The sequence below is a fragment of the Typopeltis vanoorti genome, chromosome 10 (assembly GCF_054136105.1).
Source record: "Typopeltis vanoorti isolate ZY-2024b chromosome 10, IOZ_Tvanoo_1.0, whole genome shotgun sequence".
Lineage (NCBI taxonomy): Eukaryota > Metazoa > Arthropoda > Arachnida > Uropygi > Thelyphonidae > Typopeltis > Typopeltis vanoorti.
This window is the reverse complement of record NC_143558.1, coordinates 72814691-72832950: the sequence shown is the minus strand read 5'-3', so window position 1 is coordinate 72832950 and position 18260 is coordinate 72814691. Positions and strand designations below refer to the sequence as shown.

Here is an 18260-nt window from a genome sequence, read left to right as displayed (position 1 = left end):
TATAATATACACTGTTATGTAAATGTAGCATTTTTTATACTTCAATATCAGCATATTTATAGCACATTTAAATATTATTTACTTAGGTTGACCAAATTGTTCAAGGGTTTGAAAGACGTAAAGGGTATACAGCATCATTCCTTAGCCATTTTGGAAGGTAAGATACAGAATATGATTTAAATGTTTAGCTATATTTTTCTACTAATTTTAACAATGTTAAAGCATCAATGTACTCTTATAATATATAGTCTTTGGCTATAAATCTTTCAATCAACTTCACAATACCTGCTAATCATATGGGTAGGCATGGCAGCACTTAAATATGAATATGTTAAACTTTTAATTTAGTATAAATTCATCATGGTGACAGTTTGTTGACCAGTTATTCTGAGTTTAAACCACTATTAGTTTCACATAAATTATAGAATGCTTCATCAGGAGAGTGGTAATAAAAAAAAATTATGACTAAGTAAGCAGACTAATGGTAACATAGAATATTTGAAAAAGTCTAACATTGGTGAGCATACATAATTCATGTTGTCTTATGATAAATAGCAACATGAATACAAGTTGAAAAGAATTATAAACCCAGAGGAAAACTTATGTAAAAACTTTATTAGCATAGAATTTTTGCCTAAGTATCATAGGCATCATCAGTACATGATCACAGAATGAAAATTAATGAATTAGCAGACAATTCTAATATATATATATATATATATATATAAGCTATAGCTTACCTGACTCTCACAGAGCAGCGATCCAGTTCTGGCGCTCTCGAGTCAGTGGCCACTCACTTTTGCCTCACACTAGACTTGCCATGCGGACACCAGTTCAAATTTGACTGTTACTATTCCCGACTTGTTTATATGAGAAGACTATGTTTTTTAACTTGTTATTTTTTCCAGTTCTTTGTAATTATTTACACACCTGAAGAAGGCGGCGTTCCGACGAAACTAGTCGTGTTTTATTAAAGTTTTTATCATACCTTTCTAGGTGTTCCTAGTCAGTATAATTATTTTTTAAAATGTCTACAAGCCGAGTGAATAGAAGTTATAATTTATATATATATATATATATATATATTTTTTTTTAATTAACTGACTAGAACCCAAGAAAGTATAACATAAAAAACTAATGAATCACGACTAGTTTCATCGGAGTCCCAACTTCTTCAGGTGAGTAAGAAATAACATAAAACTAACAAGGTAAAAAACATGGACTTTCCAGCTTAATAAAAAGAAGAAGAATAGTAACAGTCATATTTGAGTTGGTGACTGCTTGCTATTGTTAGCGTGAGTTGAATGTGAATGACAGCTGATTTTAGAGTGCCAGTACTGGATTACTGTGCTATGGGAATCAGGCAAACTGTAGCTCAGATTGTTGTTCATGTGTGAAGGATCCAGAACTATTTCTTTGGATTCTACAATTCATCTTTCAAATTCATCACTACATATATATAAATTGGTTGCGCGCTCCCAATCAATCTAGTGTTGACGCTCTTCTAGGTTAGAGTTGGCCGAGAAAAGAACATGACTGGAAAGGGCGCTCGCTCGTGTCCTTCTGTAGGAGATGTCACGTCTATGTTCCTCAAGACGTAGTGAAATAGATATGTCTGTCTGACCAAAATAAGGTCGACCGCAGTCGCACATAACTTTATAAACGCCTGGAAAATGCAGTTGGTTGTGTTTTGGTTGGCTCAGAAAAACCTAAACTGTGGTTACGTCACATAGATGACGTCTTCCTTATCTGGGAACATGGTTTAGAGGAACTTCAAATAGTTTAGGAAGTTTTGTAGTCAAATTCACATCAGAACTAGAGATTAACAGCATTCTCCCCTTCTTGGATCTAAAGATCAGTAGATTACCTGACCATCTTCAATTTTCGATTTTTCAAAAATCCACCCACACTAATAGATATTTGCATGCCTCTTCTTATCACTTCCCTCCTCAAAAACTTGGCATCATCTCTACTCTTGCCCATCGTGCAAGATGTCTTACTTCCACATAAGAAGACCTTCAAACAGAACTCAACTTCCTGAAAAACACCTTCTTAAATAATGGATATTCTTCTCGTAACATCACTAAACATTTGAGACCACGTCAACAACCTCGACAAGAAGACTCACCTGAAGAAGTTGGGATTCCGATGAAACTAGTCGTGATTCATTAAAGTTTTTTATGTTATACTTTCTCGGGTTCTAGTCAGTTAATTATTTATTTTTTAAAATGTATTCATCCCGAGTCAATTCTAATAACAATATATATATAAGTTAGGAAATTAGTGACCTTTTATAGTTATCTTACATTAGCTACTTAGGTGGCACTTTTTTAGAATTGTCTGTTAATGCTTAAATGGCATTCTGTGACTTGTACTGACGATGTGATACTTAGGTGAAAATTTTACACTAATAAAGTTATTTTATGTGAGTTTTCCTTCAGTTTATAATTATTTTCGATATGCCAGTTTCTGGTATTTCAGTAGACAAATGAATACAAACATCAAATAGTGTCCAAGATCTGTGTGCACCAGGTTTTAATGAAGGAAGACTAAACCTGATGCAGGATCATACCCTGTTTTTTGTTAAATAAATTTGGGTTTTCTAACATTTGTGATGAGTCTTTGAATGCTAAGATGAAATTGTAGCCAGTATGTAGGCTTTTTTGTATGTTACTATAGTACTTGATGATTTGTTTCTGTATATGCTGCTAGTCTTGACTTGTTTACTTTATTGCTGTATATCCTTGATGTGGAGGAATAAAAAAACATAAATGAGGTGTTCGGATACAGAATTATCTCTCTCTATTGATGAGTCTGTTTGTCCCACCAACAAATGTCGCATGAACAAGTGATTTGGTATATTCCTGTTTTTTTTAAGCGAATTAGGGGAAGTTTTGGAGGTGGAAGGAGACTTGAGATCTCATTTAGCAAGGAAAAAGGAAATTTTAGTCCTTGTTTATGATGGACCATGTGTAAGGGAGTTTACATCTTCAGGGGTAAAAATATAGCTTAAAGTTTAAACAAGAGAAATTAACAACTATAAATCATAACCATCTAGCTATTCATAAAATCAAATAACAGAATAAAAAGATATAAAACGTTATTGACATTGAACAATACTGGACGATGTCACGTGTTCATGTTCTCTCGTTCATACAGTCCGAGCTCAGATTGAGGTAGGTTTTTTGTTAGAGCTGACCAAACTTGATGGAGAATTAAACCTTGATTTTTATTGCATTGGGTTTGGTTTTTTAGCACATTAGCAGCTTCTTTAAATTTTCTTATGTAACAGTTGTTTTCTACGTATGACATCGTCGTTTTTTGCCAGAGTACATAGTGTTCAGTGGAAGTGGTATGGAAAGCAAGACCTGTTTTTTGTTCTCTTTTGTATTGTACGTCTTTTTGGTGTTCTGCCATGTGTATTTCTCCAGATCTTCCTGTCTGTCCTACATAGCAAATCCCGCAAGAACAATGGATTTTGTAGACTCCTGGTTTTTTAAGAGGATGATGAGGTGGTTTTGGTGGATGTAGGAATCTTGAGAGTTTTTCCATAGGAAGGAAAGCTACTTTTACGTTGTGTTTGTTCAATAATTTGGCTAGCTTATCTGTAACATTTTTGATATAAGGAAGCGAGATTGCATTTTTGTAATCCTGTTTTATTGTGTTGTTAGTTGGAGGCATTTTAAGGATTCTCTTGATGGTTTTTGTTTCATACCCATTCTGTTGGAGGATTTGTGTTAAGTATTTTATTTCTTCATTACATCTTTCTTGTGTGCTGGTGATATTGTATGCCCTGTCTTGAAGAGTTTTAATTAAGCTTATTTTTTGTGAAGGTTGGTGGTGTGAGGCTGCATTTAGAAATCTTCCTGTGTTGGTTGGCTTCTTATATACTGAGAAGGAGAGTTTATTTTCTTCATTAACTTCTAATAGAATATCTAGAAAAGGAAGTTTTCCATTTTCTTCTTGTTCTAAAGTGAATTTTATAGTGTTGTGTAAATTATTGAGATAATCTTTAAAATTGATAAGTTCATCTGATGTTCCATTCCATATGATTAAAATATCGTCCACATAGCATAGCCATAATTTTGGTTTTTTATGGTAATTCTTTAGAGCATTGTTTCAAATTTTTCCATAAATAGGTTTACTAATACTGGTGATAATGATGAACCCATGGCCAGGCCTTCTTTTTGTTTCCAGATTCTGTCTTGATAAGTGAAAAAAGTATTATTTATACAATGTTTAAAAAGATCTAAGATGTCCGGAGGGAAGAGATCTTCTAGGAAATTCAAAATTTCTTGTCTCGTGACGTTTGTAAACAAGCTGATAATGTCTAGACTTGCTAAGATGTCTGATGGACCAATATGTATATCTTTCACTTTTTCTATGAAATGTGTACTATTTTTTATGAAGATGTTTTTCCTATATGATGTGAGATCATGTTGGTGAGGTATTTCGCCAAGTTGGAAGTCGGTGAATCTCGTCCGTCTACTATTGGTATATCTTTCTTATGGATCTTTGAAACTCCATAGATTCTTGGTATCAAAGGATGTTTTGATTGTAAATATTTTTTAAGTTTTTTCATCCAGAGAGGCACTTTTTTTTATGAGATCACTTTTTTTGTTTTTTTGTGTGTATGCCAAGTCGGGTCTCTGTCTAAGGATTTGTAGGTGTTTGTATCCTCCAGGAGACTTTTCATTTTATTATCATATTCTGTAGCATTTAAAACGACAGTTGCGTTGCCTTTATCCACTTTGATTATGATAATATTTTTGTCATCCTTTAATTTTTTAAGGCAAACGTATTCATTGTAAGGTAGATTCCTATGAGGTAATTTGCTTTTTAATAGTAAAGCTATACTCTCTATACGGATAAGATCTGCTGTGTTGTCCAGTAGATTTCTAATTCCTTTTTCTATTTGTGCTATGATATCAATTTTTGGTAGGAAGCGTAGGGTTAAGGCAAAGTTAAAATAATAAGCTTAATTAAAACTCTTTGAGACAGAGCATACAATATCCCCAGCACACAAGAAAGATGCAATGAAGAAATAAAATACTTAACACAAATCCTCCAACAGAATGGGTATGAAACAAAAACCATCAAGAGAATCCTTAAAATGCCTCCAACTAACAACACAATAAAACAGGATTACAAAACGCAATCTCGCTTCCTTATATCAAAAATGTTACAGATAAGCTAGCGAAATTATTGAACAAACACAACGTAAAAGTAGCCTTCCTTCCTATGGAAAAAATCTCAAGATTCCTACATCCACCAAAACCACCTCATCATCCTCTTAAAAAACCAGGAGTCTACAAAATCCATTGTTCTTGCGGGATTTGCTATGTAGGACAGACAGGAAGATCTGGAGAAATACACATGGCAGAACACCAAAAAGACGTACAATACAAAAGAGAACAAACAACAGGTCTTGCTTTCCATACCACTTCCACTGGACACGATGTACTCTGGCAAAAAACAACAATGTCACAAGTAGAAAACAACTGTTACATAAGAAAATTTAAAGAAGCTGCTAATATGCTAAAAAATCCAACCCAATGTAATAAAAATCAAGGTTTAATTCTCCATCAAGTTTGTTCAGCTCTAATAAAAAACCTACCTCAATCTGAGCTCGGACTGTATGAACGAGAGAACATGAAACGTGACATTGTCCAGTATTGTTCAATGTCAATAATGTTTTATATCTGCATTCTGTTATTTGATTTTATGAATAGCTAGACGGTTATGATTTATAGTTGTTAATTTCTCTTGTTTAAACTTTGTTATATTTTTACCCCTGAAGATGTAAATCCTACGATTTACGAAACTTGTCTGGAACTATTATTTCAGTATGTTGTATAACTGAATAATAATAATAAAAAATGTGGTGTAATCACCGAAATATATCTTTTAAATTAGGAAAGGTTAGCAGATTGAAACTGTATTATATCCTTTAAGGATATAAATGTCAACCATTAGATCTGTTGAAGTCTGGACAGTTGAATAATGGATTTCCTTATAATGATATTCCATAAAAGATTTGCTCTTATGTTTGTTTTTAATCTAACATAAGCCTGAGCTATTGTTGCTTAGTAGAGTGGCATGTTCAGCAACAATAGCTCAGGCTCATTATAGTACTTGGTGGAAAACTTATTTTCTTCACAATAGATAAAAGCACATCTTCCAGATTGTCCATAATAAGATAAGCTGGGAGAACAAGGAATCTGGTAGATACCTGGAAAACTAAGTGGATGAAGCTTGTCCTTGATTATAGAAAGATGAGAGTTAGCTGAGAGGACGAAATGCCACAAAAATGTTGAGGCTTTAAAATTTTTGCAATACTGTTCTGATATTCCCTTCACTTAAGGCAATGGAATATGAGTAATTTCTTGAGCAGAAAAGGCGAGAATTTTTTATTATTGAAGGAGGGCTTTGTTAACAAAGACCAATGAAACTATTTGACAAAGTTGATGTGATGTGATGTGTAGACCATCAGTATATGTATACAGATGTTCTGCAGTATTTTTGTTTAGTTAAATAAGTGTAAATTTGAATTTTTCTCTTCTAATTACCAGTATCTTTGTTAGTGTAAAATATGTTCTGAAAAAATCACAAAATTAATTGCAGTTTTTCTTTTATATAGTAGTGCTTTGTTCAAATGTTGTTTTCACATTAATTTTAATGAAGTGAATTTAGTAGAAAACTTGCTTGATTGTTAGTTAATCTAGAATAAGGATTATACTTTACTGTTTGCATATATTTAAAATACATCTTTAAAAGACTTGCTTATTTCACTGAAAGTTTAGGATTTTACTGTTTTCAAGTGTCATTAGAATAACAAGTGATGACAGCTGCTCCTGCTCTTACTCTTCATTAACTGAAAATGAAACCCTAAGTAATGTGCATGCTTCAGCATACACAAGTGAAAAGAATAGGGTAGCTGAGGAGTTAGAGAGAGAGAGAGAGAGAGAGATACAGATATGGAGAGAGATGGAAGAATTTTTGGAAAAAGTTATTTAAAGTTCCATTAGTAGCAGTAACCTTCAGTAAAGAAGAAAGATTTTAAGTTTTTTTAGCTGTTGCATTACAAATTTAACTAGAATAACCACTGGGAGAGAATTTAAAGGAATTCTGGAACTTGACATATACAGGAAGTTTTTTTCACATAGGAGGAATGTTAAACAAATATTAAGTTGTATTAGAATAGCATTGACTATTCTAATACAACTATTCTAATAAGACATGTCTACTACTCGAAATTGTGTCAATAGTGTAGATTCCTTCTGCTACATTTGTAGCAGCTTTACTGTTCCCAGTCAAAGGACAAATATCACTGATTTCGTTAAGAAAATGTACTTTGCATGCTTTGACGTAAAAATTGCAGATCAGGACAGGTCATGGGCTCCAAATAAAGTGTGTAAGTCGTGTAGAAAATTTACAACAGTGGACCAAGGCAAAATGCCAAAAATTAGCTTTTGGCATTCCAATGATTTGGCGTGAACCGAAAAATCATGTAGATGATTGCTATTTTTGTTTAGTTCAGACTTCTGGTTATAATAAGAAGAATAAGAAAAAAATTGTGTATCCAAATCTCGACTCAGCAATTCGGCCAGTTGCTCATTCCAATGAAATAGCCGTGCCAATTTATAAAGGACTTCCTATACTTGCGAACGAGCATGATTGGGATATGCCAGATGTTCTTGAGGAGCAAGACCCGGATGTTGATTTAGACGATGAAAATTTAATTTCTAGTTCTGGACCGCAACGTTTTACTCAAGCGGAATTGAATAACTTAGTAAGAGATTTGGGCCTATCAAAGGAATCATTGGAATTGTTAGCTTCAAGATTAAATGAAAAAAAACTTAGTGGAGCAAGATACGAAGATAACTTTTTATCGTAGCAGGGAAAGTAATCTTGTACAATATTTTAAACACGACTGTGGGTTTGTTTACTGTAACAATGTGTCAGGTTTACTAACTGAAATGAGTGTTGTACAATATCATCCAAATGAGTGACGTTTATTTATTGACAGTTCAAGCAGAAGTCTCAAGTGTGTCTTACTACACAATGGGAATGTATATGGCTCAATTCCTATTGACTATTCAGTCCACTTAAAGGAAACATAGGACATTAAAAAGGTTCTGAAGTTATTAAAATATACAGACCATAACTGGATCATCTGTGTGGATCTTAAAATGGTGAACTTTTTACTTGGCTTTCAAAGAGGATATACAAAGTTTCTGTGTTTTCTATGCTTCTGGGATAGTCGAGCTAGAAACCAATACTGGAGTCAGAAACATTGGCCTCTTAGAATATCCTTAAATGTTGGAGAACAGAATGTTATAAATCAACCTTTAATCAACAGAGAAAAAATCAATTTTCCACCTCTACACATCAAACTAGGTCTTATGAAGCAGTATGTTAAAGCTTTAGATTTACAAGGTGACTGTTTCCAATACATATGTGAAAAATTTCCACGACTTAGTTATGAAAAAATTAAAGCCGGTGTATTTGATGGACCGCAAATTAGAACTTTAATGAGAGACCCAAATTTCATGAACTCTATGAACGAAATTGAGAAAGACGCCTGGATTTCATTTACGATGGTTGCAAATAATTTTCTTGGAAACAAAAAAGCATGCAATTACAAAGATCTAGTGGAAACAATGCTTGAAAATTTCTAGCGCCTAGGTTGGTTGCAACATGAGCATAAAGCTTCACTTCCTATACAGTCATCTTGATAGATTTCCCGAGAATTTAGGTGCTGTAAGCGATGAACAAGGCGAAAGATTTCATCAAGACTTAAAAACTATGGAAGATTGGTGCCAAGGAAGATGGGATTCTCACATGATGGCCGACTACTGTTGGAGTATTCAAAGGGATAGCCAAAACAGAACACATAGCAGAAATTGCTACAAACAAAAATTTATTCCCTGAAACGTGTAAGTAAAATTGTTATTTTTTTTATAAATATTCTTGTAATTTTTAATGAATATTGTTAAGTAGTTATGTATCTAATTATTGGCCTCTCTCACATTCAAAGTGCCAGTACGTGCCATTGCAGGTTCTTACGCATTTATTCCTTTACTAACAAGCGAGAGTGGTGAACGGTCCGATTCTGATCTGCGCACCGCTTTGAATAATAGGCTATGTCTTCGGGAATTTTTCGAATTTCTTGATAAAAAGTTAGGAACAGATTTTTAAAAGTACATACTTTCAGAAAATAATATTAAAAAAATCGATTTTTTTTTGATCCTCTAAATAGTACTGCCTCCTTAAAACTATCAAAAACTTGCAAATTAGCAAAAAGAAAATGCCATAGAGGAAAAACCTGATGTGATAGAGAAAAATGGGTTTGATATTTGAAATCAGCGCACCCAAATTAGTAAAAAACAAGTCTCATATAAAAGTCAGCAAAAATTGTGTTGGACTGTGTAATCCAATGATATCTGACAAAGGAATGTTTGTGAAAAGTGACACGATATATAAGCTGATAACATCAGCAGGACTCAAAATAGTCACAGATTTTGTTTTTACAGTCCGGATTTTTCTTAATATGAGTTGGGAGATTCCCATGGAAACAAAGTAGATTTTACAAATACTTAAAAAGTAGGATCCAAAAAGTCTTAATGAAATATCTGGTTTGTCAATTTTGGGAAGACCATATAATCTTTGGGATGTGCATGAAAGGTCTTATGTTGTTTCTTTAAATCATCATCCCAACCCAAAACATTGTAAAATTATTAAGTTAATCTGGTAGCAGTGTGATCAGAAGAGAGATACTAATAAGTAGTCATAGAGCATTAAGAAAATTTTCCTGCAATATTCTCATATATTTGAACAACTAGAGGCTTGTCTGTTTTGGTGATGATTTTTATTGATTGAATGATTGATTCAATCAGAAAATGAAAGATTAGGAGACATCAAAACATAGATCCAGGAAAAATATTTTTAAGATGTCATTGGAAGCATCCTATAAAATATTTAGTAAATGTTGGAGAAAGAGAACTACTCATTGTTGTTCTTTCTTTAACAAAAGCTTTCAATAGCTATGAAATTCTTGCCTCTTCTGAACAAGAAGGAATTAATCATATTCCATTTCTTAATATGAAGGAATATCAGAATGCATTGCAAAAATTTTAAAAGTTTCTCAACATTTTTGTTGCATTTTGTCTTGTTAGAAAAATCTCAACCTGTGCAAAAAAGCCAAAGAAAAATGGCTAGAAGAAAAAGTTAAAAAATGCCAAGAGGCATACCAACAAAACAACCTAAAAGTTTTCCATGACACTACAAGAGAAATCATAAAGGAATTCTCAGCAAAAGCAGTAACAATGGCAAACAACAAGACTCAGGGATATTGAAGAGATAAGAAAAATCTGGTCGAACCGTTTTAAGATTATCTTTCATCAAGGAAATAAAACTGCAATGCCAACAACAGAAGAAAATAATGATCACCCAAAAATTTTAAAAGAAGTTAGATATGCAATAAAACAAATGATAAACAATAAAACACCAGGTATTGATACTATCCCTACTGGACTGTGGTCATATGGAGACAGCACATCAATAGAATATTTAACAATCCTATTCAACAGAATGATAGAAACAGGAGAGATACCAAATGACTGGAGAACTGGAAAGATCATTCCAATAAATAAATACAAGAAAGGAGACAAAAGAGATTGCAGAAACTACAGACCAATCAATTTACTCTCCCACACCTATAAAATATTTGTAAGAATTATACAAAATAGATTAAGGTTTAAATATAAATAATATCAAATATACAGATGATCTTGTTCTTATTGCAAGAACCCCAAATGAACTACAAAGACTGATAAACAAACTCAAACAAACAAACGAAACCTGTAAAATATATGACATGGTAATAAATATACAAAAGACAAAAGTGATAAAAATAGGGAAGAACAAAACTAACATCTCAGTCACCCTAAATGGAGAAGAACAAGTAGATAATTTCATATATCTTGGATCAAAACTAACAGAAACAATAGATGCACTCGAAATGATCAAACACAGATTAGCGATAGGATGGACCACCATGGGAAAATTGCAGAAAATCTGGAAAACAAACAAGATATCTAAACAAGCCAAAATCAAATTATATGAATCAATAATTATACCAACAGTTATCTGTGGAGCAGAAGTATGGAAAATTAAGAAAAGAGAGGAGAAAAAACTGTTGTCATTTGAAATGAAATGTTTAAAAAAATAAATAAAACAAGTTGGATAGAAAAGAAAACAAATAGCACAGTTAGACAAGAATTATTGTATAAGAAGGCAGTATTAAAAAAAATTAGAAAATAACAACTGAGATGGTTTGGCCATGTTGCATGCATGGATGCAGACAGACTACCTAACATCCTAATGAATACTTTTACAACTGTAAATAGGAGACCAAGAATCCCTTGGCTGAAATCAAAGAACATTTCAAGATGCAGAACTTACAATGAACTTTATCGAAAAGCAAGGAATAGAGAAGACTGGAAGATCCTGCTCAGTGGAAGACTTAACCTGTCTTAGATGGAAGAGAAGAAGAAAAATCTCTACCTTTCACCAGCATTCCTTTGTCAGATATTACTAAATTAGTTGAGCAAGAGTTTATGATATTGTCAAACTTTTTGATGTTATTCACTCTAGAGATTTTACTTTTAAATAAACTGTATCAGCTGATTGAAAGAACAGTAATGGGAAGTCCTCTCTCTCTCAAACTTGCTGTATTATGGAACACTTCTCAGAACAAAAGCTCAGAATAAAATTAAGATACAAATTGATAGATATAATTGGGATTGTTTTATAAGATGGAACATGAAATTAGTCAAATTTTAGACTTAGAAAATATAATTAGCAGAAAAGTTTTGATAAATAAGAAACTAGTATTGAAGTTGTTAACTGTATTAGACTATTAATACAGCATGTCCAGCAGGAGTTGCACTTAGATGCAGCAAATCAATCAGTTTTAGTGGCCTACAAAATAAGTGATCTTACCCCCCAGCATTTGTGTGCGCATGCACCACTGCACTTTCTATTTTGTCTTGCTGAGTTCAAATTTCTATTTATTCTCCAGAGGAATATGGATAGGTTCCACTTGAGTGACGTAGCATAACAACGAATCATTTTGTAACAAATGTTTAAGGAATCATTAACCAAGAAGCAGATGCTGATGAAATGGTATAGGAGTTTTGTTTTAGCATAGTGCATGCAAATCTGTTTGTGGGACTAGTGGCAGATAGCCTATTTCACATCTTGTTGTACAAAAAAAAAAAAAAATCATGCACACAGGGTTGGAGCTTGCAAGATACAACTGTTGCAGAAGTTGCAAGCAAAATAAAAACATAAACACAATATGTTTTGAGCCAGAAATGTTATCAGAAGTATATTATGAAAATGTACTTCACAATGATATCATCTTTTCTGATGAATGCCACCTTTCATATTTTAAGGAAAAGTGAACATCCACGTGTTTCAGTCAAAATGTTTCTGAATGACCACTTTCCAGATAGATGAATTGAGAGAGTTAATCCTGTTGCCTGACTTTCTAGGTTACCATTCCTCCTTTCAGATTTCTTTTATGAAAAGACAGGCGCATGATAACTGAAGAAATACTGCACAATTCTGTCACACCACATCTGCTACAAAACACTTGGCAAAGGAATGGAGTATCAGCATCATGTTTGATTTGACCTTCAGTGGGTGAAAATGTGGAGATCTACTGAAAACCACTAAAATTTAGTGAATTTCTGTATCTGTAAGTAAAAACACAATGATTTTGTGTTTTTAGTTCATGAACTACATCATAATTGTAGCAGAGCTATTTTATTTTCATGCCAAAATATAAAGTTTATTTGAAATTGCATAATTGAACTATGACGTCTCTTGGTGCAGCAAAGGAAATCTCATTCCCTTTGCTGCACTTAGCACTGTTAGTGAAACATTTGAAGAATGGAGTACGTGGGATTGATTGTTGGTTGCAGAGAAATCTTAACCTAATTTTAGTGAAGTGAACAGTCTCATAATAATACTTGAAATGTTTATGGGTTGCAATCAGCAGTGAGCTGTGGAAATTTTAACAAAGGGCTCGCATTGCCAAGCGGGAAAAAAAAAAAGGTGTATTTCACACAAAAACTTTTATTAATACAGCTTGTGTACAAATTCCAATCAAAAAATATGAGAGGACAATCAACCTCTAAAGGCTATCATTTTTAAACAAATATTTCATGATCTAAACATGAAATATTTGCACACAATCAACTGTGTTAATTTATCTTATATAAGAAAAACATTTTTTAACTATCAAAATATAATAAGAATGAAATCTTTTATAAAACATTTGATTGGCTACTGGTTTTACCATACGATTGGCTACCAGAAGAGAGAAGGGTAAAGATAGCACATTCGCTTATTTTATTTTCAAACTTGGGTGCATTCGTTATAGAAGAGTTGAAACAATAATTCCAAATAATCTATACACTGCTGAATAGACAAATGTTTGCTAGGCTATTGTATGAGTTTGTCGCTTAATATGTTTCAGAAAAAAATTTTTTTTTGAAAAAAAAAAAGTAAACAAGAAGAACAAGGGGCTCGCAAATTTGAGAAAAATTTAACAAAGGGCTCGCACGAGCCCCTTATAGCTCACCACTGGTTGCAATGAAAGGTGAGTTAGCTAGTCTCAGATGGAGGTAGGAGGTTTTTTCACCTGGAAACTCGGGTTCCTCCCCCCCCCCCCAGAAAACAGACAAACCGGCCCTATGAACACACATCTACACAGGACACTTTGGGAATAAGGATTGACGGACCTACTCCGTGGGATTTCTGGTTTCGAATCGTAACAGGCCACTAGGGCTTAATACATAAAGGAAGAAGATGTTTATAGGTTCATAATAAATTTAGTTTAATCCTTTATCCAAGTGTGAGCAAACAAAGTTTGTGCCTGAAAGTATCTTCAGGACTGTGGTAAGGTGGTACAACATCAGGGCACTCCTTGCAAAGGTGGAGCAAGATACCAACACTCCTATCTCAGTATCTCTTATAATGCAAAACACATCTCCTTGCAGATATGTCTAATGTTATGCATTAAGGGAAGGGCCACTACCCAGACTAGTTTCGACCTTTATTGAGGTCTCTTCGGTGGGAGCCAGGCCCATGTTGAGATACCAGCCAGAAGCATTAGCAGGTCATCTCTACCTATAGGAGTTGCCAATTGGTGTGCCACCTTTTTAATAAATTACTCTGGATTTAGAGAAAGATGTTGAAAGTTTATTTTTCACTTGGTTAGAATATAATAAATTTAGTTTAATCCTTTATCCAAGTGTGAGCAAACAAAGTTTGCACCTGAAAGTATCTTCAGGACTGGGGTAAGGTGGTACAACACCAGGCCGACTCCCTGGTGTTGTACCACCTTACCCCAGTCCTGAAGATACTTTCAGGTGCAAACTTTGTTTGCTCACACTTGGATAAAGGATTAAACTAAATTTATTATATTCTAACCAAGTGAAAAATAAACTTTCAACGTTTATGGGTTCACTTTCTAGTGAAATGTTTAAAAATTTTATTATTATTATTATTTTTATTATTAATGGTCCTCTTCTTATCTTTCCTTATCCTTTCTCACCCACCTTGTTTTCCTCAAGCCTATGTTCTTATTATCATCCCAACCATAAAGTCTTCTCTTGGTGGAGCTGCACTAAGAGAGATCAAGTTCACAGGTGTGTGACCTTTCTATCGTGTAATTTTAAATTAAACTTTTTTTTTATTTAGACAAACTACTGAGAAATAATAGCATTGCTACTGTTATATAATTAATGCGTTCAGAGCACACTGACCTTACTAGAAGAAATTAATAATGAAATACTATATTTTAGTGTAGATGTGGTTTGGGCCATTTAATATGTTATAAAACATATCACAATCTCATGCGCTATGTACATGTTCCTTCCATGACAGTGCATTTTTTAATAGCATTCTTTTCTATACTACACTTCAAAACTACAGATCTGAATTATCTGACCTTCAAATAACCAAACATTTAATGAACCAATCCTTGAATGGATTTAATGTATATCAATTGACTTACAGCATCATGCAACTGTACCTTCAGTTGTCTGAGAGGCAATTAAATTCTGCTGTGGCCAGATAGTTGAGGAATTACCATATATATATATATATATATATATAATTTTGTTTTTCCCCCAGCTTGTTTTTGTGGGTTTTTTTCAGATATTTGAGTAAGGGAACTTTAGTTACAAAGGTTATAACTTTTTTATAACTTTAATATGTTATTTTAATTTTTTTTTTTCTAGGTGTCTCATAGAATATGATGCTGAATCATTTTCTAAAATGACCTTACTCTTTGAATGGAATGATTTCTATTTTCTATTGCACAGTAAGTGAAGATGAAAAATATGCAACTTATCAAAATATATATTATTTTATATCTGATTCTATAGTTTTTGATTTCATTGTAGGGAAAATAATTACATGTACCAGTCTGTTTTCTGTAGTTTAGTAGCAAAGGTTGGTCGATTGGTAGATCCTCTGCTACTAATGGCTCACACAAAAAATTAAGCAAGTTCGAGCACAGTTAGTAGTTGGAAGGGTTCAATCATTCGATGCTGTTGGTATGCTCTCTCTCGACGACTCTTTGAACTCTCCCTGGAGGTGTCACATAATAATAATAATGTACATATCATTTTTTCTGATTAATCATTTTCTCATCTATATTATATTATCTCAGAGAAATTATTATTAGATATTTACAAATTATTCAGAAAACATACCCAGACAGCATGTGTTCAAAATTATTTGTGATAGTTTAAGAACAATCACAAACAATTTAAAAAAATTGTTCTTAAACACAGTTTAAGAACAATTTTTATAAAAACATGAAATGCTTTTCTATATCACTTTGAAGTATCAGTTATTTACTAGCTCTTTGTTGAAAGTTTATTTTTCACTTGGTTAGACTATAATAAATTTAGTTTAATCCTTTATCCAAGTGTGAGCAAACAAAGTTTGCACCTGAAAGTATTTTCAGGACTGGGGTAAAGTGGTACAACACCAGGCAACTCCTTGCAAAGGTGGAGCAAGCTACCAACACTCCTATCTCAGTATCTCCCATAATGCAAAACACATCTCCTTGCAGATATGTATAATGTTATGCATTAAGGGAAGGGCCACTACCCAGACTAGTTTCGTTTCGACCTTTATTGGGGTCTCTTCAGTGGGAGCCAGGCCCAATTGGATATACCAGGCAGAAGCATTAGCAAGGTCATCTCTACCTATAGGAGTTGCCAAACGGTGTGCCACCTTTTTATTAAATTACTTTGGATTTAGAGAAAGATGTTGAAAGTTTATTTTTCACTTGGTTAGACTATAATAAATTTAGTTTAATCCTTTATCCAAGTGTGAGCAAACAAAGTTTGCGCCTGAAAATGGCACACCGTTTGGCAACTCCTATAGGTAGAGATGACCTTGCTAATGCTTCTGCCTGGTATATCCAATTGGGCCTGGCTCCCACTGAAGAGACCTCAATAAAAGTCGAAACTAGTCTGGGTAGTGGCCCTTCCCTTAATGCATGACATTATACATATCTGCAAGGAGATGTGTTGTGCATTATGGGAGATACTGAGATAGGAGTGTTGGTAGCTTGCTCCACCTTTGTAAGGAGTTGCCTGGTGTTGTACCACTTTACCCCAGTCCTGAAAATACTTTCAGGCGCAAACTTTGTTTGCTCACACTTGGATAAAGGATTAAACTAAATTTATTACTAGCTCTTTGTAAGAGCCAAGTTTCTGCTTGCTTCAGTAGAGCTAACTTGTCTACCAAAAAGCTGCAGATTTGAATCCCAACTAAGATTATGGATGTTTGTAAACACCTATTTTGGACAAGTTTAATAGTTTCTTGACTTTATAAAAAGGCCTTTCTTCTTTTTTTTTAATTTAAACAAATTATAAAAATCAAAATCCTTTTGCTTGAGACTTAAGTGCTTTCATGCAAAATCTGTTTTTTTTTTCCCTTTCCCGTGGTGTATATAATCATCTGCATTCTGAAGTTAGTCTTATCATATCCCATCTATGATGCAAAGAATCTTTATAAGGACTTTTTCAGCTGAAGTGAAGTGAGTTAGTTAATCCCATATAAAGGTTGCTAGATTTCCCTCCCACAAACTGAGGTTTTTTCAAAACAGACATAATACACTGGTGCCATAGTCTTATTTATTATGACCGTAACTCCCAAATCACCCCAGTAGTGTTAAGATATATTTTGCTTATACATGCTATGTATAAGCAAAAGGCAGACAAAATGGAAAGGAGATGGATTCATTGGGTTTAAAGTTGGACTATAATTTGAAAATCTGCTTGTATTCCCCCCCCCCCCCCCCCCCCCCACACACACACAAAGCAAGGCCAAAAACGTTTTATTTTGGATGCCTGTTCAAAGCTGAAAGTAGAAACCAAAACCTAGTTTGTTAAAAAATCTTTTCGCAGAATAATACAGTAATCAACCCTATTGATTTTGATACCAAATCCACCTACCACTAGGGTAGTTGCTTTGCAAGTTTATAGTTTTTCATATATACTGTATGGCCTGTTTACTTAACTTCTTGTATCTACAGAATTTTGTTTTTCTATTCTTGTAGATAGGTTCATTACATATCTCCTTGGCTGAGTTATTCGGTTTGAGATTTTTTTTCATTCAGTTCTGTAATGTTTTGGTTCTTGTTTCAAGCTCCTTCATTCACTTTCTACAGCTTACATCTTTACATTCTGATTATTCAAATCCTCCACAAAAATTAATGATTTCTGCTGATTTCACTACAGTTTTTGTCTTATTCCAGTCTTCACCGAGCTATCTTCTTGTGTGTGTTTGAGCATAGTTTTATTTCTTGCATAGCTTTTGCCATTTTTCCAGCATGCTTGTCATGTGTATCCTGTATATATTTATTTTACTAAGATCATCAAAAGTTGCACCAACTTAGCTTTTTTTTTTTCAGTATCAATTCCACATGAGAGAGGTTGCATAAGCTATACGTGCTATGTATAAGCAAAAGGCAGACAAAATGGAAAGGAGATTGATTCATTGGGTTTAAAGTTGGACTATAAAAGAATATTGAGTAACTGCTGCTCATGTTTTAAGGCTTAGGAGAAAGCAAATGAATGATGGCCAGTGTCAAAATTTTGTTAAACGTTCTGTATTTCTATTACGTTTTTCTCAACTGTGCTTTGTCTTTACTGTTCTTTACT

General features: G+C 33.6%; 1 protein-coding gene across 1 annotated transcript in view; it reads left to right on the top strand.

Annotated features, from left to right (window-relative positions):
• The window catches only part of LOC150102507 (BRISC and BRCA1-A complex member 2-like), a 119863-nt gene that overhangs the window by 87713 nt on the left and 13890 nt on the right, over window positions 1-18260 (top strand). Inside the window, exons 8-9 of the mRNA XM_090399360.1 lie at window positions 87-157; window positions 15318-15400. Of these exons, the coding sequence (XP_090255486.1) occupies window positions 87-157; window positions 15318-15400 (154 nt within the window). The remainder of the gene's footprint in view (window positions 1-86; window positions 158-15317; window positions 15401-18260) is intronic.